Source organism: Toxorhynchites rutilus, chromosome 3 (genome assembly GCF_029784135.1).
Source record: "Toxorhynchites rutilus septentrionalis strain SRP chromosome 3, ASM2978413v1, whole genome shotgun sequence".
In the NCBI taxonomy this organism is placed as follows: Eukaryota; Metazoa; Arthropoda; class Insecta; order Diptera; family Culicidae; genus Toxorhynchites; species Toxorhynchites rutilus.
Window position 1 is genome coordinate 243,324,965 of NC_073746.1, and position 26,184 is coordinate 243,351,148.

The 26,184-nt window shown below is 39.5% G+C and overlaps 1 protein-coding gene across 1 annotated transcript in view; it reads right to left on the minus strand.

Moving 5' to 3' along the window:
* Positions 1 to 6,932: 6,932 nt before the first annotated feature.
* Positions 6,933 to 26,184, minus strand: part of LOC129778415 (putative peptidyl-tRNA hydrolase PTRHD1) — a 28,963-nt gene continuing 9,711 nt past the window's right edge. The window contains exon 3 of the mRNA XM_055785305.1: positions 6,933 to 7,185. Within this exon, the coding sequence (XP_055641280.1) occupies positions 7,015 to 7,185 (171 nt within the window). The 3' untranslated portion in view covers positions 6,933 to 7,014. The remainder of the gene's footprint in view (positions 7,186 to 26,184) is intronic.

The window sequence follows — 26,184 nt, forward strand, 5'->3', positions numbered from 1 at the left end:
TTAGGGAAAGGGGAGGAGTATTAAACCAACATAGAAACATTTATTGCACTCTAAAATCTCCATATACCAAATTTGGTTCCATTTGCTTGATTAGTTCTTGAGTTATGCAGAAATTTGTGTTTCATTTGTATGGCAGCCCCCACTTAGAAAGGGGGAAGGAGTGTCGAACCACCGTTGAAACGTATATCGATCCCTAGAACCTCTATATGCCAAGTTTGATTCCAATTGCTTGATTAGTTCTCGAGTTATTCAGCCCCCTCCTGTAAATAATCGAGTCAAAAAAATAAATTTTTTTAATTTGTTTTTTATACTCATATTTTTCGTTTTTTGTATTGTAAGAGAAGAATCTAAATGTTATATAGGATACATCCAAATTAGTGGATTTAAATATTACTTCAGAGGTGAAAAACTTCGAAGTTTGTGGTTTTTAAGGTGTTTTTCTTAATTTTATTCAAAAAATACATCGTGAACATGAATATTTCTATTTGGTTAAGCTCTCTAACTACTCTACAATTTGTTCTTTGACACCCAACTTCTATCTTTTCTAATTTCGCTGTAATATCATTTGAAACAATTGCTGGTGAATATTCAACAAAAATCTACCAAAATTACGATTTTTACTCGTAATAGCCAATTTACTATCACTTTAACGTTGACCCATTTTATTTTCCTTTGAAATAAGTAATTTTTGTAATATTAAAAAAAATCGAAGTGTATATAATCGAGTCCAAAATTGTATATAATCGAACCATATATAATCGAGTCCGACGATTTGTTTGGGTTGCTTGTTGCATACTTTAGATAATTAGTTTGTCTCACCACAAATTGACAGTCTCGGTTTCAGGGGGCTGGGAACTTTACTGCAATCAAAGGTGGAAGGTGAAAAAATTGGGAACCCCTTATTTAAACCATTTTGTCTTCGACATTATGCAAACCGATGAATATAAATTTATGGATAGATAAGACCGAACACAAATTGAAAAAAAAACTTCATTGACAATCGATAGACACAACTATAATGGAGGATAAGTCGGTCATTGCTTCCCAATACCAAAAACTTATTGTTCCAATCATTTTAACATAAAGCACATAGTGCCGGAATCTGTATCCGTAATTTGGAAAACTCAGATAGAGTTTGCACTGACATTTTCTGCAAGCATTCGCAATATATTCTAACCTCATAGCGATAAAATAGTTCCATAATTTCAAATTGATCGTATATTTAGAAGATTTATTTGATGCTCAAATCTGACCCAATTAGACCCGATGTATGAATGGTCTAAATCTTCACCATCCCAAATAAAACGAACAAATGGCGAAACAGGCATTCCCACTTTTGCTATTTAGTTAATGACGAAGGCGTGTGAATCACCAACAGAAACATTTTTCCTCCGCCAACCGAACGATTGCGGAGTCTTGAGGGTAGATTCTATTTTTGAAATTGAAAAAAAAAAGATCTCAGTCTTTCAAAGTTGCGACAAAAACAAAATCGCGGCACGGTTTTGCAGAATTTCCACGAAATGAATGAAGTGACGATCATCAAAAATTCACAAATGGATAGTTTTAAACAGTTGAACGCATATTTTGAATTGATAGAAAAGGTAAGAATTTCACACGAACAGTTTTTCGTTTTCAGAACAATGTTCGATAGTACGAGTATAATTCTGCCAACGCTTGCACACTGCCTCTGTAGAGGGCCGGCGGGTGAAGACACCTTGATGGCCGCAATGATTCGCGCTCTATGGCATGAACCAAGAGCACTAGCGCAACCATGACGGGGACGATGCTTCGCCGGGTTCACATCTGTAACGCATTCGGAATGTCTTTATTTCCACCTCATCACGATTATGCTAGACTAACGGGTCAAACTGGGTGTGTAATGGCGTTTTCTGTTCTATTTTCTATATCTCCCTAGAAAACTGTTTTCAAAACAAAGCAAGTGGGTGCCGATTTTATCTCACATGAAACACAGAACACAAGTTGCTCCCGAATATTTCAGCAGAGTGTAGAAAATAAAACAGAAATGCGGAGTTATTTTTGAAACAGAACGCACGAGCCAAAGAAATGTCTGACTAAGATTTGATGTGGTTTGAATCGTTTCAGTACTGAAAAATAAATGACCGACAGAGGTCTGATGTGAAGGTTTTGCTAGAGAAGAAATGTTATGTTAAATCTGTTCGCAATATTTTTAAACAAAACCAAAATGGTTCTGCTCTTGCACAAATTGACATCCCTGCAGCTTACTAACGGTGCGATGGATTACCATTGCATTCTTTTGTTAATATGACCATCATATTTGTATAGAGAAAAAAAAACAGCATCAAACCATATCAGGAGGAACCAGTCAACATTAATTGTTTATCCTCGGAACAGGTGGCAAACCTTTCATTAATTGCATTTAGGCACTTCGACAGCAAATGTATTTTTTGCACCAATAATTCCAAGGCGGCCCTCACGAACATGAGAATCATGTCAGCGGTTGTAACGTTAGCCATTAATCAGCTGATACCGATATAGGTAGATCGTATGAGGTCGAATTTGAGGGTGCGGCTCTCCAAATTATGGATATTAAAGATAAACTCACAGGATTTAAAAGGCGTTCGCCTTAGTTTTGAGTGTGAAGTGATACTGTATTCAATAGAGCTTACTGAGATTTTTTGAGATAATGGTTTGGTTCACTGACATCGATATTGGTGGACAAAACTTCGCTTTAAACTATTATAATTATTGCAACCTCAACTTAGGTTCCATCCGAACAATCGTTTATGCATTTAGTGCACATTATCTTAATAAAAATGTTTTCCATCACTTTCTACAATTTCTTCCCATCTTTCTTACAACTGGGCAGCACCATCTCGATGAAACGATGTCGCTCCCGAAGCAATCCATACGTCCACCCACTCGCACTTTTCCAACATGTGTACCGCTCAACACGTGCGGCATCGATCTGAACAAGTGGTAATCAGCTATATTAGGTGAACACGAATGGCGAAGAAGAGTTTTCCATTCGAATGTTTACTTTTGTTATGGAACCGTGAAAGAGGATTAACTTGGGCCCATTTATGATATTTTTGGCAATAGATCATTATTCAATATGTTCAATTGACGTTTATAGACATTTGCAGTACAGTGATCATTCGATAACTGAACCTCGTTCAACTAGATTGCTCTTGACCAGGGCGAACGTTAACTGGTCGGTGTTTAGTCAGACCAGAAAATGTGACATTTTTATGATTTCAAGGAAAAACGAATATAAAGTTTCTTCTTCTTTTTGGCTTTAAGAGGGTTTAAACTTTTCAGTTCATTCGCCTCTAATATAAAGTGTAATGCTCTGCAATTTTCAAAGCATTTAATTTTTTCGTTCAATATTATTCTCAGAAATGTTAGCTACTCTCTGGCAATACTTTGACGTATGATAGTTGTAAAAAAACATCAAGCATCATATAAAAATGCAGTTATTTGGCTGCCTATACGTACATGGTCCACTCTGACTGAACAAAATGAAGCATTTTTTAAGAATTGGTTCACTATGACTGAACAATTTCGAAATATTTCTCAATCAATTAACAGTTGTGAGTCAAAGTGTGCCATTCTGATATGAAAATTAGAGCGAGAAGGATTCTGAGTTTGGAACTGCATACATATTTGTTTTCGTTCAGCATTATACTCTCTGTCATCTACTGCTGGCATGAATATGATTGCACGGCAAACATGTTATACTTATGACAGACATACAACTGTACTAGCGTTGTACTTCGAAAATTGTATGTATGTCACCATGTACAGCGCTAGAACCATGCAAGCAACTCGGTACAACCGCTGTAACTGTACCGATCTATTTTACCGCTGTACATAGCTACAGTTGTACTGTGCGCAGCGCCATAAACGGTTAGTGGTGGGATGCATGAACAAACCGAATCAAAACCCTCGGTATACATTTTTTTCATTGAGTTTCTCTTGAGTTAATAACTCAGATTGGAAACATATTTGTTGTGTTTGATAGCTTAGACGCTACATAAAAACCCTTTTCATTGAAATATTGGTGAAATTACAATGCAATAAATTCAAATTTCTGATTGTCAGTTTAACATGCGGTACAATGTACAACCAAAGTATGAGTGTCATGCTATCGTGGTACCTGTACAACACTGTACACGTACAACGCTAGTACAGTTGTCTGGCTTTGGTATTACCGCTGTACATGGCTACAGTTGTACTGTGCGCAGCGCCATAGACGCTTGGTGGTGGGTAGCATGAACAAACCGAATCAAAGCACTTGGTAAACGTTCTTTTCATTGATTTTCTCGTAAGTTGATGACTCAGATTGGAAGCTTGTTTGTTGTGTTTGATAGTTTAGACGCTAAACAAAACCCTTTTTCATTGAAATATGTGGTGAAAATGGGAAAATTTTCTGATTGTCAGTTTGACATACGGTACAATGTACAATCAAAGTATGTCTGTTATGGTACGATGGTACCTGTACAACTTTGTACACGTACAACGCTAGTACAGCTGTATATATGTCCATGATATTAAGCATAAACATCCAATTTTCAATCATCTTATACCAGGGACAGACATACAGCTTTACTAGCGTTGTACGTGTACAGCGTTGTACAGGTACCACCATAGCATGACACACAATCTTTGGTTGTACATTGTACCGCATGTCAAACTGACAATCAGAAATTTGACCACACACTTGAATACATATTTCAATGGAAATGGTTTTTATTTAGCGTCTAAACTATCAAACACAACAAACAAGCTTCCAATCTGAGTTATTAACTCAAGAGAAAATCAATGGAACGAATTTTACCGAGTGTTTTGTTTCGGTTTGTTCATGCTACCCACCACTACCCGTCTATGGCGCTGCGCACAGTTGGAATTGACAAGCTATAGCCATGTACAGCGGCAAAACAGGTCGGCGATTGTACCGAGTTGCTTGCATGTTTCTAGCGCTGTACATGGTGACAGACATACAATTTTCGAAGTACAGCTGTATGTTTGTCATAAGTATAAGACACTATTTCGGTAGGACTCATAATTTTTGAGATATAAATTATCAAAAATTTCTCTCACTTAAATCGATACGCTCTTTCCAAAAGTTACACTTGAGTCAAAAAACTCCTAAATGCTGTGGAAAACTCATATTTCCTCCAACCCAAACGGAACACAAACTTTAATTCGAATCAAAAATGCTCATGTTTTGTTATTTGTCGATTTCATTTGGAATTGCTCTTTAACCTCCTGTACTCGCGTGCAAAATCATAACACGTATACTCGCGCACGATGTCACAGACCGAAAATTGAACTTGTCTGTAATGTTGCCATTGTGTATTTTAGGCTTTATTGGCATTTATTTGAAGAAGAGGGTACAATTGAATGGAAAAGCCCCTAAAATATGTTTTATTCGTCTTTATTATGTTTTAATAGTCATCTAACTCAGCCTCCTCAAAACAGAGTAATTTTTGATACTCCAACACAAATATCGAAATTCGAATTTTTCACTGTTATTAATTAAAAGTAAGCAACTGAATATAATTCATGGAAGTATAAAGAGCTATAAAATAACATAAAAACGATTGTGGTTTCATTGAAGTAAGAATCAGAACATAGCATAACTGCATGCTCGAAACAAACATATTTTTCACATTTCATGCAGTTGTTTCGTGTTTTTCGGGTCTTTTATCGAAGAGAAGAATGTATAACGACCTTCTAGATAATTACTAGATGATAAAGGTTCTGGAATATAAAGTTGGCATATTTCTAATATTCTTTGTCTCTGTATTCTTGGTAAATTAAGAATTAAAACCTTTTTTAGATGGGGCATAAAAAGATAATATAAAAGGATTTATAGTAACTTCCTTTTATTTGTCTTGTTTTCTTGTCGATATTGTTTATTATAAAAAAAATATCCCCAAAACTGTAGTTGTTAAAAATTACCATAAACCACCGATTCGTTCATAGTTTACTGTTTACAATTCTTCCACAAGTGAAATTCTTTCACAAGAGTGTATATGTATGACCATTATATTTAGCGAATAACTATAGAAAGTCAAACATTTATATTTTAATTTGGAACGTATGAATCTAACGACGAATATATCGACGAATAGTTAATATATGGATCCGTTCAATCCAGGTACAAAAGGGACTGAAATCAAATAAGAATAGTCCGGTAATGATCTTATGCACTATATTCTATAAATATTCCACGCCACTAACATTAATTTATACATTTCATTTAACAATATTCTAGAATATGAAAAAAGCACTTGTCCAAAAAAGTTGCTCCTATTCTCGCGTCGGTGTGTCAGACCGAAAGTGTTAAAAAAGTGGCACACGTCCCCTTGGTACCAACACATGTGACACGCTAAACGATGACGAACGACGAATAACGAAGCTAAAGGGAATCGCAAAGTCGTAGTGTTGATCTGTTAGAGGCGAATGAACTGCAAAGTTAAAAACAGAGAAGAAGAAGAAGTAGTGTTGATATTTTCTGAGAAATTAACGAATTATTGATTTCTCGGTCTGAAAGACCAATGCGCGAGTATAGGAGTGTTAAGTAGACCGCAGAAAAATTTAGATCGGACTTTTCTGGAATCACTTTATGCGTCTTGTCAGATTCCTACAACTGGATTTCGAGTCTGGCAATCGGGCAACGCGTAACCATTTGGTCCGATGATCTCAATCTACCAAATTTTCAACGCAGAGCTGTACTGTTTGCGCAATTCCTCATTTCGCCGATATATTTACATTTCGCTCGACTCGAAAAACGTATGATTGAGTAATAAATGGAAGAAGCTCGGAATGTTACGGCGCTCCCAGCTTCTAAATGTTACGGGTATACCAGCGGGATCAGGTTCATCATTCGGAGATAGATTGAACGCAAACATAATAATCCTTCGGAGCAATAAAACACATGGAAGTCTTTTTGGGAGATTTCGGCAACTTTTTTCCTCTTTCCTCAACAATCAGTTAACGGAGAAATTGCAAAATACACATACATTCCTAGCTAAGAAGTTTAAACTTCTTTACATACTTCTGAACGTCTTCTTTCTTATAGGGTTTCAGGGCAATACAGGTGGCAAGATTTTCCGGTTGTTCTATCCACAGTTTATGCTTGATTTCGTTCTGCTGCAACACCTCACTCAAACTGTGCAACTTAGATGCATCCGCAGCCTAGAAACAGAGAGAAGAAACATATTGAAGAATCAGTGGTAGTTTTTTTTTGTTTCGTTTAATAATAGTTCGGGAAATTTTCATCTCGCGATCGGTTTTTTTTTCAAATTTCGCTAGATTCCGTCCTCACACAGTATAATAGATGCGCTTCAAACCGTTTGCCTATGGCTGTGGTTAGTAGTGGGTGTTAAACATTGTAGTGTGTGGGAGTGAAAGAATAACAAATTATTGCCCGCAGGCGAGAAATTGTAAATGTGGAACGCAACTTTTCGTTTTCTCTACTGTTGCGCTGATGTTGCGAACGGGATGCAATCGGGCGGTGGGCAAAATTAATATGAGCATGAAATGCCGAATGGTTTTAGCTGATGTAAAAATAGAAACAGACCAGATTTCATTGAATGAGATGTACGGTGTATTCAAGGCAATGGAAGTCATGGGCGGATTTTGGTTAACACGGATAACATCAAATGATTTCTGGAAGCTAACAATACATGTTCAAACAAGGACGCTGATTTGAACTGTTCCTAATTTTAAAGGCTGTATATGTATTATTCTTCAACCGAGTATATTACTGTTAACAAACAAAATAAAAGCAAACCGTTGATGATGGCTCACCTTATACCACTACAAAGGTTTGATCAGGACGATTTATCTTATAGATAATATTTATGCTTAAACATATCCAGAAACCAGTATTATAAAAAACAAAGCGAACTGGCCCTGTCGCAAGCATAGATTATTATTAATAGAATTGTGATAGACTGTGAAAAAAACAAACAATACTACTCCTATCCGTATTGACATTAACATAATCATAGTTCTCTACTTCCTATAACCTATTTAATATCTAAAAGTTTCACTCAGAACATAAAAGAGATCTGCTACAATTCAGAAATAATCGATGTATTCACCTGATGAAAGATAGGTTACGACAATTCTGAATGATCTATCTCAATTCTGGTTTCCACTTCAGACCCCACATAAAAATATCATTGTGTGTCAGTCTTCTGCTAATGCTCATTATTAACTTTGGTCCAGGCCCACCAAACCCACGAGAGGCTCAAACTTTTTTTTACACAGCGCTTGTTTTTTAACGATCTTCAATTCAACAAAAAAAACTATCATAATCATCGGTACGAACATGGCAGCTTGAGATACTTGTAAAAAAAAATTAATTTCAATTAATCCCCCTTATTCTATGCGGCGAATGACGTGAGATGGCTCAAGTGACAGCATTCCCGTAGGCGAATGGCGTGACTATAGTTCGTCACTAGGTGAGATTTGAAGTCGTGTCCTCATTTGTTATCGACTCGAGCCTCAAATAGGAGCTAAAAAGTAAAGTGGTTTCCAGAATAAAGTAGTGAACTTTGAAATCTCACGTCACTCGCCGCGCGGAATGAAGAAGAATATTAAACATAGATAAATCATTTAACGAAAAATTATGAGAACCTGTTTACAAAACTGATATAACGTGGGAAATACACATTCTCTTAAACTGTGTCATTATTGCCGCTCGTTTCATTCCTCTGGGCATCGAATTGAAAAATGTATTCATTATCAAATTTACACAGTATGTATTTTTATCAAATAATATCTAAACATTTGTCGGTACTGGTGCTGATCCATGACAATAGGCAAATTTTGGTATGTCGATAAACGTAGAGTAGATTTTTTATGACCAAATGTTAGAAGCGATCATTTTTACATCGCTAGCCATGTTTCCTCATTATGTTTGTATACTTTTTTTCTAGACTCAAAATTGTGATAACAACGAAAAAAGTCATTCGCAAAAATAAATGTTATGAAATGTTGTCTCGATAGTGTGAAGGGTTGTTTTAGATTTTGAACTCCGAGACCTTATTATCATTGAACTTGTGAGGGCACTAAAACCATACACTAGCTAACTGCATCGACTGTTTAATCGAACACCAAACGAAAAGAAATGCAAAAGCGAAGCACCCTTATACCAGCCAGTACATAATTCCGCTCACTTGACATAAAATACTTTTTTTGACGTGGGACTACGTCTAACCGGAGTATATGGGGGGTAAAATGGAAACCTAAACACAGAACATGCAGAAAAAAATGAAAGATTCCAAATGCTTATAACTCGAACATTTCTTACTGGATCGGAAAGATGTTTGCATCAATTGATACGAAATATTTCTACGCTTCTATCGCAATCAATAAAATGTTATTTTTCATTAGATAAACAATTGAATAACTGTGAAATGTCAAGCGTTATCTAAACGCCCTAACTGCCTCGTTTTGATTGGCCCGATTTACGGTTTCCCGAACACAGACTTCAAAATCATTGTACCTGTGGGAATCCACTTTGCAAATACATGAAAGTCGGGAGTATTTTTGTTCCGACTGAAATTTGTTTCCCTAACACAGACTTCAAATCCATGGAGCGTGCGGAAATTGGCATTGCAAATACATGCAAGCCGGGTGCATTTTTATTCCGATAGAAATGTGTTTCCCTAACACAGACTTCGAATCCATGGAGCGTGGGGAAATTGGTATTGCAAATACATGCAAGTCGGGGGCATTTTTACTCCGACTGAAATGTGTTTCCCCAACACAAACTTCAGAACCAAGGTGTCAGGGGAAATTGGCATTGCAAATTCATGCAGGTCGGGTGTATTTTTCTTCCGATTGAAATGTGTTTCTCTAACACAGACTTCAAATCGAAGGAGCGTGGGGAAATTGACATTGCAAATACATGCAATTCGGTTGAAATGTGTTTACTTATTACAGACTTCTAAACGAAAGTGTTTGGGGAACTCGGAATTGCAAATACATGCAAATCGGGGGCATTTTCGTTCCGACTGAAATGTGTTTGTCTAACAAAGATGTCATCATACCAAAAGTAAATGGACTGTCATTAAATTTACTTGTAACGAAGAACATAATCCATCCAAATGCATGAATTGATCTCACATGGCATTATACTTTTTACTCACAAAGCAAATATATTGAATTCAATTGAATTCGGAAATTGTTTCATTCAATCAAAAATTAAATCAATACAAATAAATGATTGCTAAGCTAAGGTAGTCCCACGTCAACCTTGCGGTTATATCATAGATATAACCCACCCATTTTTTTTTGGAGTTTTTCTCACTAGCTAGCTTATTTCTCCCGATAAATTATATTTGTGTATACTTGCTAAACTATAACTATTCGAAAAATTGGCAACCAGGTACAATTAGTTACGCTTAACTGTACAAATTTCAGCCAAATTTGGTCGTCGCACTGTCATTCACCATATTTGTTGTTTTCCTTAGCAAAGTGGCTAACATCATTATGCACTGTTGTTATCAATTTACAAAGTGTAAACGATTGAAAATCTCCGAGTGTTAGAGGCCTTAAAGCCTCTTCAAAACAAAGAAGAAGAAGAATCTCCGAGTGCAATAAAAACTTAAGGATACAGGTACAGTGCTTTGATTTTTAGTTTGTTAATATATTTTCATTTCTAATTCGATAAGTTATCACCAAAATAAACATGGCTGGAACAAGGATACCAATATTTCTACTTATTTTTTATTCTACCCAACGGATCTCATTCGGCCTGAGACTGCGTGGCGTGCGAGGTGAGATGACAATTGACACTTATGTCACGCAATTCCATCAGGCGTATGCCGTGAGAAATCTCACTTGAATGAACTCTCACCGTATTCCCGCTCTTAAATATACGTGACGATTGTCACATGAACTGGGATTTTTAGGTGACAATCGTCGATATGTCTTGAGGTGTCGACAGCGCATAAAAACAAATGAAAAATGGAAGAGGAATAATAAGTGTCGTTTCGGGTCGTATAGAATCGATAATAATGGTATTGTATGTTTCAATAAATTCAATTTATCATCAATTTTCACAGTGCGAGTGACGAATTGCAAGTAGTTTGAATTTTTTGTCAAAGCAGTAGTAAATCTGTTATCCCTCAATCAGACGAATAAGCACACCGGAATTGTTTACATTTCATGAAATCTTTTTATTTTCTCTAAAATATATCTACCACATGGACCTGTGTTTAATCTATCAAGCCGCGAGTCATCATCACCGAACAGGATACAGGATAGAATCACTAAATCTCAAATACCTGCAAATTCGGCATAATGTTCTGATACACAACGAAATTTTCATGCTAACAACAGGCCAAGTTAAATCAGATAGATACGGTACTGACTGTAGCAAAACAAATATCTGACCTCTCTGAGCGAAACAAATAAAATTCTGGGATGCCAGATGTTTTTTCTCAAATATATGCGATAAAAATCTGAAATGTTTGTAAATATGTGCTAATATCTGACATACTAGCCAGCTTCGTTTATCACTTGGAATCAATAATGTTTTGTCACTATTTTAAACAGCCTGCAGCAGGAATAAAAGGTTGTGACAAAAGTTAAATGTCTGCAAATTCGTGAACATATGTGCGAATGTGGCATCTCTGATCAGACTTGGCAACCAGCAGAATGAACGCCTTGTCACTGTAGGAATAGAGTGAGGAGAGTTGCGTGATGGTGATGTGACAATTGTCATCTCACCTCACACGCCGCGTAGAATCAGGCCGATTTGCTCTTTTGCGATGAATAAAAAAACGCCGGTCAGAAACGCGTGCAATATAATAGGTAGAATATATCAGACGCTGTTGAAATGGTGAAATCCGGATTTTCCGTTCGAAAGGCGGCCAAATTGCACGGAATTCCGTATTCAACACTGCGCGGGAAAGTATTCCAGACCCCGTCCTGGAAAAGCAACCGCCCTTCCCACAGAAGGACGAATAGTTGAATGGCTGTTAGCTAAATCAAGAGCTGGATTCCCCGTGAACACAAAGAGATTACTGCTAATCGAAACATATTAAGTGAGAAAATCAGCTCGTTCCAATCCATTTAAAAACGGGATACCGGCTGCTGCTGGGCTGCAGCAAGAATGGGATCAGGTTGGATGTCCCGGATTGTTCCTGTTTCTCAATTAAGTTTTTTACACTTGGCTTTGTCCAGCAGAGAATATCGTTCCCTATTACCTCTCTCAAAATGGACATAAAACACACGTCTTTTATGAAACGATGCTGCTATGCACGGAAAAAAACATAGAGCCTGATTCTCGAATACACTACGAATACACTTCACGGTGGAAACGGAATGAAACGTATTCGCGATGACAACGGTACGGTGTCGACATCTGGATACGAGATTAGTTTCCCACTAAACATATCATTATAATATTAAATTATCTTCAGATAAAATTTTTGTATAAGATTATTATACCACATGAAGAAAACAAAGTTTTGCACTCACATTAAACACTAGTTTGATACGAAGAAGTTAGTATTGAGTTTCCACCCACATTAAACACCAGTTTGATACGAAGAAGTTAATTTTCATTAATGATTTTTTATTTGAAAAGTGCTCATTCTGCCTGAAAACTCATCATTATCTTCAACACTTCACTAACTCGTAAAACGTAGTTCAATGGCGTGACGTTTATTTCGTTTCCACCGTGAAGTGTATTCGAGAATCAGGCCCATAATCCTGGTTTGTCTTCCACAAAAGTCCACTCAAATCATTTAGCTGCTGGACGTCAGCTTTTTCATACAACTCAAAAGCTGTGGATGGAATGACGAACCTATAATCGACATTGAACAACGGTTTCCGGCGATGTGAATTGTATCCGTTCGATCCTGATGCTGTTAATTCCTCAGATCTTATTGGAAAATCCAGTGAGCATCTTCATCACAAGCTGTGTTGCCAATAAACAAACGACATATTACTACAGTGGAACTCCGCTCATCCGCGAAAGCGAGTTCCATAGTAATTCTATAGTCTTTGAATATATTTGAAAAAAAATAACAATTCAATACTAAAGTAAAATGTATGAACGATATGTTCCGATGAACAATTGCAAATATAAATATATATAGAAGGTGTATTTGCACATGAAGTAAAATTCTGATTAAACGCGAGCGTAACATGAGCAAATTTATAGCACATGCGAATTGGGCCTCTTTTGGTATTAACGAGTTCTTCCGCATAGTAACTCGATGTTGATAATTCCTTAATATTTTCCTTCGTTGATCGTATTGTTTTCACATATTCACGAGAGCCTTAACCCTTCGTTGGCCGAGGCATTTTGATTGAATGTGAAAAGTATTACATTACGTTTACTGTATTTGAAAGCATAGGCAGCCGTGGTAGTGTTCCGAGCTCTGCAATACAATTTGCTTAACCAATGTTAGAGTTGCTATAACTTACGTTATATAACGTAAACATAATAATTTTATTGATATCAACACAATTTTTACGACGACAATCGTTCATTGTTGATACAGTAACCTTTGTAACAGCTTCAATATGACCGTTTTGAACACTAGGGAAACAACACGTGTACCTAAACCTCCTGCTAACCCAAGTGCTCTTGACCTCTCGCTTTGCTCGAATTCACTATCGTTAGATTGCAAGTGGAATGTAATTCAGGATCCCAACGGTAGTGATCATTTGCCAATCAAAATTTCCATCACCACTGGGTCGAGTTCTTCTGAATCTATAAACATGGCATATGACCTCACAAGACACATTGACTGGAAAAAATATGCGGACGCGATTACTCTAGCCATCAATTCCAGAGATGGTTTACCTCCATTGGAGGAGTATAACTTCCTTTCTCGTTTGATATATGACAGCGCGGTTCGCGCTCAAACGAAACCCATCCCAGGTTCCACTATTCGTCGAAGGCCTCCCAATCCATGGTGGGATAGCCAATGTTCCAAGCTTTATCAGGATAAATCAAATGCATTTAAAGCTTTTCGAAAACGTGGAACCCCTGAAAATTTTCAAACGTATTTAGCCCTTGAGAATCAGTTCAAAAATTTGATCAAAGGGAAAAAACGTGCTAATTGGCGAAATTTCGTGGGAGGTTTGTCACGAGAAACGTCAATGAAAAAATTATGGAAAGTGGCTCGAAACATGAGAAATCGCTCTTCAACGAATGAAAGCGAGGAATATTCACATCGATGGATTTTGAATTTTGCACGGAAGGTTTGTCCCGATTCCGTTCCCGTACAAAAAATTGTTCGAGATATTTCACAAGATAGGTGCGATCTTGATTCCGAGTTTTCGATGGTAGAATTCTCTCTTGCTCTCCATTCATGTAACAATTCTGCTCCGGGATCGGATAGAATTAAGTTCAACTTGCTGAAAAACCTCCCTGATGTGGCGAAACATCGCTTGTTGAATTTATTCAATCGGTTCCTGGAGCATAATATTGTTCCAGATGATTGGAGACAAGTACGAGTTATAGCTATTCAAAAACCCGGAAAACCCGCGTCCGACTTCAATTCGTACCGCCCAATAGCAATGCTGTCTTGTATACGGAAATTGTTGGAGAGAATGATCTTGTTTCGCCTTGATCGATGGGTTGAAACGAAAAGCCTACTCTCAGATACACAATATGGGTTCCGCAGGGGCAAGGGCACGAATGATTGTCTTGCGTTGCTTTCTTCAGAAATTCAAATGGCTTACGCCGAAAAAAAACAAATGGCTTCAGTATTCTTGGACATAAAGGGGGCCTTTGATTCTGTTTCAATAGAGGTTTTGTCAGACAAATTACACTCTCGGGGTCTGCCGCCTCTATTGAATAATATGTTATATAACTTGCTTTGTGAGAAACATTTGAACTTTTCTCTCGGAGATTCGGCAGTAAGTCGGTTCTCTTACATGGGCCTCCCCCAGGGCTCATGTTTAAGCCCCCTTTTGTACAACTTCTATGTAAGCGACATTGACAATTGCCTTACACAAAATTGCAGCCTAAGACAACTTGCAGATGATGGAGTGGTGTATGTCGTAGGATCTAACGAATCCGACCTGCAAGGACCCTTACAAGATACTTTGAACAATTTTTCAACCTGGGCCATTGGGCTAGGGATCGAATTCTCCACGGAGAAAACAGAGATGGTGGTTTTTTCTAGGAAGCATAGACCAGCAAAACCAAAGCTTCAACTTTTGGGTAAACCGATCACTCATGCTATGTCATTCAAGTATCTTGGGGTCTGGTTCGACTCCAAATGTACTTGGGGGGCCCATATTAGGTATCTGAGTAAAAAATGCCAACAAAGAATAAACTTTCTCCGTACAATTACCGGCACCTGGTGGGGAGCCCATCCCGAAGATCTTATAATGTTGTATCGAACAACTATTCTCTCAGTGATGGAGTATGGCAGTTTCTGTTTTCAATCAGCTGCCAAAACACACCTCATTAAACTCGAGCGAATTCAGTATCTTTGTCTCCGTATCGCGTTGGGATGTATGCCCTCAACGCATACCATGAGTCTCGAGGTTTTGGCAGGCCTACTCCCACTAAAAGATCGCTTCAATTTATTATCTCTTCGGTTCTTCATCCGGTGTAAGGTTATGAACCCATTGGTGATCGGAAATTTTGAGCAGCTGATCGAGCTAAATTTTCACTCCGGATTCATGAGTTCATATCATGAATTCATCTCCATGCAGGTTGATCCTTCTTCTTATATTCCCAACCGTGTTTGATTCCCTGACTACATCAATTCCTCTGTGCATTTTGATCTGTCCATGAAGCAAGATATCCATGGATATTCAGATTACCAACGAGCTCTGTCGAAGCTATCCGTTCAGTGAGGCCGGAAAAGCACTCGCCGTACTTCCTTGACAGAATACGAGAAATTTTGAGTGCTTTATCCAGACGCTGTTATGTCATTACCTTTGTCTGGGTCCCTTCACATTGCTCCATTCCGGGTAATGAGAGGGCTGACTCATTAGCAAAGGTAGGTGCGATTGAGGGCGACATTTATCAGCGTCAAATCGCCTTCAATGAATTTTATTCTTTAGTCCGTAAAAATACCATCGCTAATTGGCAACGCAAATGGAATGAAGATGAATTGGGCCGGTGGTTTCACTCAATTTCCCCTAAGGTTAGCCTCAAACCATGGTTCAAAAGTCTGGACTTGAGTCGGGACTTTATTCGCACCTTCTCCCGACTCATGTCCAATCACTGTTCGTTAGATGCGCTACTCTTTCGTTTCAATCTTGCCAGTAGCAATCTCTGTGTTTGTAACCAAGGTTACCACGACATCGAGCACGTTGTTTGGTCGTGCGAGGTGTATCTTGTTGCCAGATCGAATTTAGAAAACTCCCTTCGGACCCGAGGTAGACAGCCCAATGGTAGACTAAACTCGCGTTGACGAGATTGAACTTGAATTACGAATCGACAGCTATCGAACCACCAAACAAAGGCGGCGGCGAGGGCTCCAGAATGGGGTTCGAAGGTAGAAAATCCTCTCTCTTTCTTTCTCTCTCTCACTTTCTTTCTTTCTTTTTTTTTCTCTCTCTCCTTATCTCTAACTCACTTTCGTTCTCCCTCTCTCTCTTTCGCTCGCTCTCTCTCTCTCTCTCTCTCTCTCTCTCTGTCTCTCTCTTTCGCTCTCTCTCTCTCTCCCTCTCTCTCTTTCGCTCTCTCTCTCTCACTCTCTCTCTCTTTCGCTCTCTCTCTCTCTCTCTCTCTCTCTCTCTCTTTCGCTCTCTCTCTCTCTCCCTCTCTCTCTTTCGCTCTCTCTCTCACTCTCTCTCTCTTTCGCTCTCTCTCTCTTTCGCTCTCTCTCTCTCACTCTCTCTCTCTTTCGCTCTCTCTCTCTCTCTCTTTCGCTCATTCGCTCTTTCTTTTTCTCTCTATCTTTCCGTCTCTTTTATTTAGAAAAGATGGCGCAAGTGTGCACAGGATTGGAAGGGTAACGTTACGTCCAAGGTGTGGGCATTTTGCCTAGGGGAGGAGGTTGAATAATCCAACCTAGCAAAAACATAGCTAATATGTTTTTATTTATTCCTTGATAGTTTCATATATATCCGACATATAATAATTTTCTGAGTTTGGGGTGTTGCATTTTTTTTTTCGAGTACGGTTTTTGATTTCGCAAAACCTAACATTAAGAATTTTTGGTTGCTCGTTTTCGGCGAATTGTGTATGAATTTCCGACACGACTAGGAGACCCACCAGAAGGATATTTAGTGTGCGAAAATTTTTAAACTTTTAGTTTTTTTTAAAATTTGATTCACATTTCCTAGATGAAAAACCGGTGTTTTTAGGTTCTAATTTTGCATTTTAAAAATATCAGCAAATTCAAGTGCTTCAACACGGAGGAGCCTACAGGTCAACGCGCAACCGAGGTAGAAAAGCTGTTTGAAGATCGTTCCGTATAATCTTCAGGGGCTTCAAAGAGATTACGATTTGTGAAAATCGCCGGGGTGAAATTGATCAAACGTAGGGTATGGTGGGGCTAGTTGGTCATAGGGGTAAGTTGGTCAGTGACGATATCTTGGAATCTCAGCGTCCAAAAAATTAGCGATCTATGGATGAAAAATAGCAAATTGCTGATACAATAAAATAAGCAAATTGGAACAACTTTTTATTAAGTAGGTTAAAAAAACGGACATTGTTCCGATTTTGCCAAAAATCATTCACGGTTTGCGCATTAAAAAAAGTGTTCTAAAACTGGTTAATAACAATGAATAAAATCGACTCGAACGTAACACAAAAGTTTATTGTACGTATTAATTTTAAGTGTTAATGGAAATCGCTTTTAAAATTATTTTTATTGAATTTCCATGAATATTCTTTTTCATATATAGAGGGGCTAATTGGTCACACAAATTGCTCGTTTGAGAGCAACGCATATAAAATTTTGGGGTATGCCGTGTTTCATTACGCAAGCCATAAATAAATATAGAAAGCATATGGCCCGATTTACGGTTTCCCCAACACAGCCATCTAAACCTAGCAGCCTTAGGAAAATCGGCATTGAAAACACATGAGAGTATGGGGACTTTTGTTCTCACCAAAATGTGTTCCCTAACACAGACTTCAAAACCAAGCAGCGTAAGAGAAATCGGCATTGCAAATACATGAAAGTCGGGGGTATTTTTGTTCCGACTGGAATGTGTTTCCCTAACACAGACTTCAAATCCATGGAGCGTGGTGAAATTGGCATTGTAAATACATGCAAGTCAGGGGCATTTTTGTTCCGACTGAAATGTGTTTCCCCAGCACAGACTTCTGAACCAAGGTGACTAAGGAGATTGGGATTGCAAATTCTTTCTCTCCCTTTCTTTCTCTTTCATTTTCTATTTATCTTTTGCGTGGAAGTTATCGGCCCTGAGGTACTGTGTAGATAATGGAGGCTGGCCGACCTGTCAAGGCGCCCTAAACATTGTGATCGTGTGTTGAAATACACTCGGTCACAGGGGATTATATATTTGTCCCACCACCACCATTATTCCGCAATGTGTACACATTATTGGCCATCAAAATCCGCATTTTTCGTTATTTTTTTTTTAAATACACTATTATTGTGATTTTGTATGACATTTTACCTTGGGTGGTGTTCTGGCGTGTTGGTAGGGTTCTGGTTCTTGTTGATACATATAACCTGTAAACCGGATATTTCTTAGCGCACTTCGACAGTTTCACATGCTTAAAAATGTCTACCATATTTCCCTTCCGGTTGCATTCAAAACTCAAAACCCACGAATGAAGGAAGCTGCTTAGTGAAAGTGTAGTAGGCTAGAAATATTGTGGCGCGGGAAAAACATCATGGATATAAGACGGTCTGTGATACCGTGCGCGAGTATACGAGTTATGATTTTGCATCGGGCAAACATAATGCATAAGGCAAACGTATGTCGTCCGACGCTCGCTAAAACTCGGTAGGACCTAAAGGTTCGTATCCTATATTTCAAACTATCTGGGCAATCAGTGGAAAACAGATTCGCGTGCGAGACACCGCCACTTCCGACGGCGGGTCGGCGGATACACATACAACTTCACCGTCACCGTCCCGTCGACTATTCTCTTGGATTTATATTGCCGACGTCAAATTGGCCGGTGATTTCCATGGGATAATGTTTGACATTTTATTCTTTTACGATGACTTCACGATTACGGGACGTTGAATGTGTATCGCACTTAACCCGGATCGCGTCTCCTTGGCGCCTTGGGCCGCTCCGATTCATTATCCTCGTTAAATGGGGACTTCAGAATAAATTTGGGAAATGAAAAAAATAATTTATAACAGAAATCACGCTTTTTCCTGTGAGGTATGTATTTATACTCATAATGTTTTTCCCGCGCCACATTATTTCTAGTCTTCTACACTTTTTCTGAGCTGTCGTTTCTGTTACTATTATTTTCTGGAACTATTTATTCCGGTCACGGTTGTCACGGCTTGTGAGAAACTCACAAGCGTTTACATATGTTGAATTTTTTCAAGTTATATATACCTCGAATGTGCTCCCGTGGCCGAGTGGTTAGCGTCATAACTAACATGCCGGGTGTTCGGGTTCGATTCCCGTTCTGGTCGGGGGAATTTTTCGTCAAAGAAATTTCCTCCGACTTGCACTGTGATCACGCGTATTCTAGAGCTTGCCACTCAGAATGCATTCAAGGCGTGTTATTTGGCATAGAAATCTCAACTAAGTACTAATAAAAATGACGCAAGTAATACTACGTTGAGACGACGAATTTCCTCTAGGAACGTTAGTGCCATTGAAGAAGAAAGAAGATATACCTCGAATAAGTGTATCATATTTATTCTCACCCGTTTACACCTATTTTCACGTGAATAAATCCATCTATAGCTATAGATCTCCTCAATGTAAACCCGCCATAACACGTAGTCGACTGCGACTCAGATATTCAAAATTCACATGCTACAAATATCGTAACGGAATCCTACATCGACTTGCAGTCATGTCTCGGACACAACCTTTCAAATTTCTGTCCCCAAATTGATGATGCATCCACCTTTCACGTGAGCCATAGCTCTGAGGCCAGCTGCAAAAGAATCCCCAATATGCACATCCAGTAACTCTTAACCTTCCCTACTCACTGGTTTGGTTCTGGGTGTCCACACTCTGGTATCTATTGGTACTGATCTTAGCATGCAAGATATTCAAAATGGAGAACCCGGTGGATTTATATCCGGGGATCGATCGAATGCTGGGAATTATACCTTCACGTTTGTACTCCCTCCTGTAGAACATGGTATTGCGTTTAATCGCCAAACATCCTATCCCATCCAATCACACCAATTTTAAGATGACCATCACTGATACATTGAAGGTTTTCAATCAGATCGAACTGAGTAAAATAATTATAATTTCTAGTATCGAACTCAAAGTTCGAAACTGTGTAGTTTTAGTAACTTCCAATCATTTCACCAATTGTTTTTCTACAGCTCTGAGTCTATCTTTAACAAGGTCGTGTAATGGTATTACAGTTAACTTTCCCTAACTCGATGTTCTGTATCTCGATATTTTCCCTAACTCGATGGATTGCATGGCACTTTCAATTGATTTTACAAGCATTTTCCTCTCCATAACTCGATGGTCCCCTCAAGTTAGTATGTACTGTATTACGAAAGTAATATGTGTATTAAAGTTAGTATTAGACTGTATTACGAAAAAAAAACTGTTTAAGTTCAATCAAGGACATGGCTATGTGTATTTGGTCCACTCTAACTGAACCAAAACATTACAACAAAATAATCATTACACAAAATAATCGATTAGTATGTATTTTCCAATATAATTCTTGATTTTCTAAAAGAAAATATATTTCAACAACAAATGGCTGAATCATTCAAACTATTGCAATTATCAGCCACATAAATGATGGATGAAGGTGGGGGGTCTTTTAATATGGAGATCTCCTTCGATGACTCCCTTTCCGTTGCACAAAAAGGTGCCGGAAAGTCGCTTAAGCGCGTTCCGTGTGATACAGAAGAGTCGTCGATTAAAAAGCCCCCCTCTAAGAAATCCACAAACCTCGCCACTCATCCCCCGAACCCCCCCCGTTTTAACTCAACCATCGACCTCGCATTCCTCATCTGTTGTCCCTGATCCCTCTCAACCATCCACCTCATCTCCCCCCTCTACCGTCCCCGTTCCCGCCCAAACCTCGTCCTCGTCTTCTTCTTCTGTTTTGTCCTCTCCCCGTGTCAAGGTTTATCCAGAGGATGCACCTGGAAATGGTCCATGGGTTGTTTTCTTCCGGCCCAAACCCAACGGGAAATCGCTGAACGTCATTCAGATTATGAAAGATCTGACAAAAAATTATTCCTCCGTGGTCGAAATGAGAAAGGTTAGACCGAACAAACTGCGTGTTGTCGTGGCTGATCGGAAGCAAGCTAACGAAATTGTTGTCGACAATAGATTCATCCTAGAATATCGCGCCTATGTGCCCTGCCATAACGTAGAAATTTCGGGGGTGATTACAGAAACGGGTCTGACGAGCGAATTTATAAAAAAGGGAGATGGCAGATTTAAAAAGCTTCCTCGGTCGATAGTTAAAATTTTGGACTGCCAACAGTTAGGAAAAGTGTCCCAGGAAGAGGGAAAAACAAAATTCACGCCGTCCGACTCGTTTCGAGTAACTTTTGCTGGTTCCGCCCTCCCTGACTACGTTATGGTAGACAAATTGAGGCTACCACTGCGACTCTTCGTGCCAAAGCCCATGACTTGCAACAAATGCAAGTCAGTTGGTCACACAGCAGATTATTGTGCCAACAAGGAGCGCTGTGCCACTTGCGGAGAGCAACATGTGGGGAAATCCTGCAGTGCGACTGAGCATAAGTGTCCATATTGCGGAGGATCCCCACACGTGCTCTCAGCTTGTGAAACTTACAAGAGTCGCTGGGAGAAGCAGAAGCGCTCTTTAAAGGAACGCTCGAAACGTACTTTTGCGGAAATTTTAAAGGGCGCTTCTCCACTGGCTCAACAACAACAACCAATCTCAACACACAATACCTTTTCCGCGTTGCCAGTTGATGAAATGGAAGCGGACACAGCTAGCGAGGGCACACCGTTTATTTTCAAAGGGAATCCCCGGCGCAAAAATGTGACCACTCCCAAAGTTCAAGAACAAGTCCCCACGGTTATATCCTCTGTTAGCTTGCCTAAAAAATCGAGTGCAGCGGACAAGCAAAATCAGGTTCCTCCTGGCTTCCGTGGGAATATTTCATCTTCGAACGACCCAGCACTCGAGGGGACATCAAAAACCCCAACTGTCCCTATTTTTCCGTCCAGTTCAACTTCCCAATCGGGATTTATAAAGTTGTCTGACCTTTTGGATCAAATCTTCAAGTGTTTTAATGTTTCCGACTCCATCAGAACCATTGTCATCTCAATGCTTCCAGTATTAAAGACAATTTTGCAACAATTGATGCAAACATGGCCCCTCCTTGCAATGATTATCTCTCTTGATGTCTAATTCAAATAGAGAGGTCGGAGATATCACTGTTTTACAGTGGAATTGTCGTAGTCTTATCCCTAAATTGGATACATTCAAATTTTTAATTCATAACTTCAATTGTGATGTTTTTGCTCTGTCCGAAACTTGGCTTTCTTCGCGAGATGATATCTCTTTCCACGATTTTAATATTATACGCTTGGACCGTGATGATAGATACGGAGGGGTGCTTTTGGGGATCAATAAGAGCCACTCATTTTTTAGAATTGACCTTCCAACTATTGGAGGGATCGAAGCTGTTGCTTGTCATGCAAACATCAGAGGCAAAGACCTCTGTATTGTCAGCTTGTATTGGCCTCCGAGAGCTGCGGTTAGCCGCAAACAACTTGATGATATGTGCTCACTCCTTCCTGAGCCACGATTGATCTTGGGAGACTTCAACTCTCACGGAACTGCCTGGGGGGAACAGTACGACGACAATCGTTCATTGTTGATATATGACCTTTGTAACAGCTTCAATATGTCCATTTTGAACACTGGGGAAACAACACGTGTACCTAAACCTCCTGCTAACCCTAGTGCTCTTGACCTCTCGCTTTGCTCGAATTCACTATCGTTAGATTGCAAGTGGAATGTAATCCAGAACCCCAACGGTAGTGATCACTTGCCAATCAAAATTTCCATCACCATTGGGTCGAATTCTTCTGAATCTATAAACATGGCATATGACCTCACAAGACACATTGACTGGAAAAAATATGCGGACGCGATTGCTCTAGCCATCAATTCCAGAGATGGTTTACCTCCATTGGAGGAGTATAACTTCCTTTCTCGTTTGATATATGACAGCGCGGTTCGCGCTCAAACGAAACCCATCCCAGGTTCCACCATTCGCCGAAGGCCTCCCAATCCATGGTGGGATAGCCAATGTTCCAAGCTTTATGTAGAAAAATCGAATGCATTTAAAGCTTTTCGGAAACGTGGAACCCCTGAAAATTTTCAAATGTATTTAGCCCTTGAGAATCAGTTCAAAAATTTGATCAAAGGGAAAAAACGTGCTTATTGGCGAAATTTCGTGGGAGGTTTGTCACGAGAAACGTCAATGAAAAAATTATGGAAAGTGGCTCGAAACATGCGAAATCGCTCATCAACGAATGAAAGCGAAGAATATTCACATCGATGGATTTTTAATTTTGCACGGAAGGTTTGTCCTGATTCCGCTCCTGTGCAAAAAATTGTTCGAGACATACCACAAGATAGGTGCGATCTTGATTCCGAGTTTTCGATGGTAGAATTCTCTCTTGCTCTCCTTTCTTGTAACAATTCGGCTCCAGGATCGGATAGAATTAAGTTCAACTTGTTGAAAAACCTCCCTGGTGTGGCGAAACATCGCTTGTTGAATTTATTCAATCGGTTTCTGGAACATAATATTGTTCCAGATGATTGGAGACAAGTACGAGTTATAGCTATTCAAAAACCTGGAAAGCCCGCGTCCGACTTCAATTCGTACCGCCCAATAGCAATGCTGTCTTGTATACGGAAATTGTTGGAGAAAATGATCTTGTTTCGCCTTGATCGATGGGTTGAAACGAATGGCCTACTCTCAGATACACAATATGGGTTCCGCAGGGGCAATGGGACGAATGATTGTCTTGCGTTGCTTTCTTCAGAAATTCAAATGGCTTACGCCGAAAAAAAACAAATGGCTTCAGTATTCTTGGACATAAAGGGGGCCTTTGATTCAGTTTCAATAGAGGTCCTGTCAGACAAATTACACTCTCGGGGTCTGCCGCCTCTATTGAATAATATGTTATATAACTTGCTTTGTGAGAAACATTTGAATTTTTCTCATGGAGATTCGGCAGTGAGTCGGATCTCTTACATGGGCCTCCCCCAGGGCTCATGTTTAAGCCCCCTTTTGTACAACTTCTATGTAAGCGACATCGACAATTGCCTTACACAAAATTGCAACCTAAGACAACTTGCAGATGATGGAGTGGTGTCTGTCGTAGGATCAAACGAATCCGACCTGCAAGGACCCTTACAAGATACTTTGAACAATTTTTCAACCTGGGCCATTGGGCTAGGGATCGAATTCTCCACGGAGAAAACAGAGATGGTGGTTTTTTCTAGGAAGCATAGACCAGCAAAACCAAAGCTTCAACTTTTGGGTAAACCGATCACTCATGCTATGTCATTCAAGTATCTTGGGGTCTGGTTCGACTCCAAATGTACTTGGGGGGCCCATATTAGGTATCTGAGTAAAAAATGTCAACAAAGAATAAACTTTCTCCGTACAATTACCGGCACCTGGTGGGGAGCCCATCCCGAAGATCTTATAATGTTGTATCGAACAACTATTCTCTCAGTGATGGAGTATGGCAGTTTCTGCTTTCAATCAGCTGCCAAAACACACCTCATTAAACTCGAGCGAATTCAGTATCTTTGTCTCCGTATTGCGTTGGGATGTATGCCCTCAACGCATACCATGAGTCTCGAGGTTTTGGCAGGCCTACTCCCACTAAAAGATCGCTTCAATTTATTATCTCTTCGGTTCCTCATCCGGTGTAAGGTTATGAACCCATTGGTGATCGGAAATTTTGAGCAGCTTATCGAGCTAAATTTTCATTCTGGATTCATGAGCTCATATCATGAATTCATCACCATGCAGGTTGATCCTTCTTCGTATATTCCCAACCGTGTTTGTTTTTCTGACTACATCAATTCCTCTGTACATTTTGATCTGTTCATGAAGGAGAAAATCCATGAAATTCCAGATTATCTTCGATCGAGGATCGCTCCTACGATCTTCAAAGCAAAGTATGGGCGTGTCAATTGTGATAATATGTACTTTACTGATGGGTCCTCTATGAATGAGTCCACAGGATTTGGGGTGTTCAACGAATTTTTTAGCACCTCACACAGTCTTTAGAATCCTTGCTCAGTGTATATTGCTGAATTGGCAGCGATACACTGGGCGCTGGACAGCGTCGCCTCACGACCTGTTGAACACTATTACATTGTAACGGATAGTCTTAGCTCTGTCGAAGCTATCCGTTCAGTGAGGCCGGAAAAGCACTCGCCGTACTTCCTTGAGAGAATACGAGAAATTTTGAGTGCTTTATCCAGACGCTGTTATGTCATTACCTTTGTCTGGGTCCCTTCACATTGCTCCATTTCGGGTAATGAGAGGGCTGACTCATTAGCAAAGGTAGGTGCAATTGAAGGCGATATTTATCAGCGTCAAATCGCCTTCAATGAATTTTATTCTTTAGTTCGTAAAAATACCATCGCTAACTGGCAACGCAAGTGGAACGAAGATGAATTGGGCCGGTGGTTCCACTCGATTATCCCTAAGGTTAGCCTCAAACCATGGTTCAAAAGTCTGGACTTGAGTCGGGACTTTATTCGGACCTTCTCCCGACTCATGTCCAATCACTGTTCTTTAGATGCGCTGCTTTTTCGTTTCAAGCTTGCCGACAGCAATCTCTGCGTTTGTGGCCATGGTTACCACGACATCGAACACGTTGTTTGGTCGTGCGAGCTATATTTTGTCGCCAGATCGAATTTAGAAAACTCCCTTCGGGCTCGAGGAAGGCAGCCCAATGTGCCGGTGAGAGATGTGTTGGCTCGGTTAGACCTTGATTACATGTCCCAAATATATGTTTTCCTTAAAGATATCGATCTTCGAGTGTGATTGTTCTTACATCCTTTCCCCCCCATTTTCT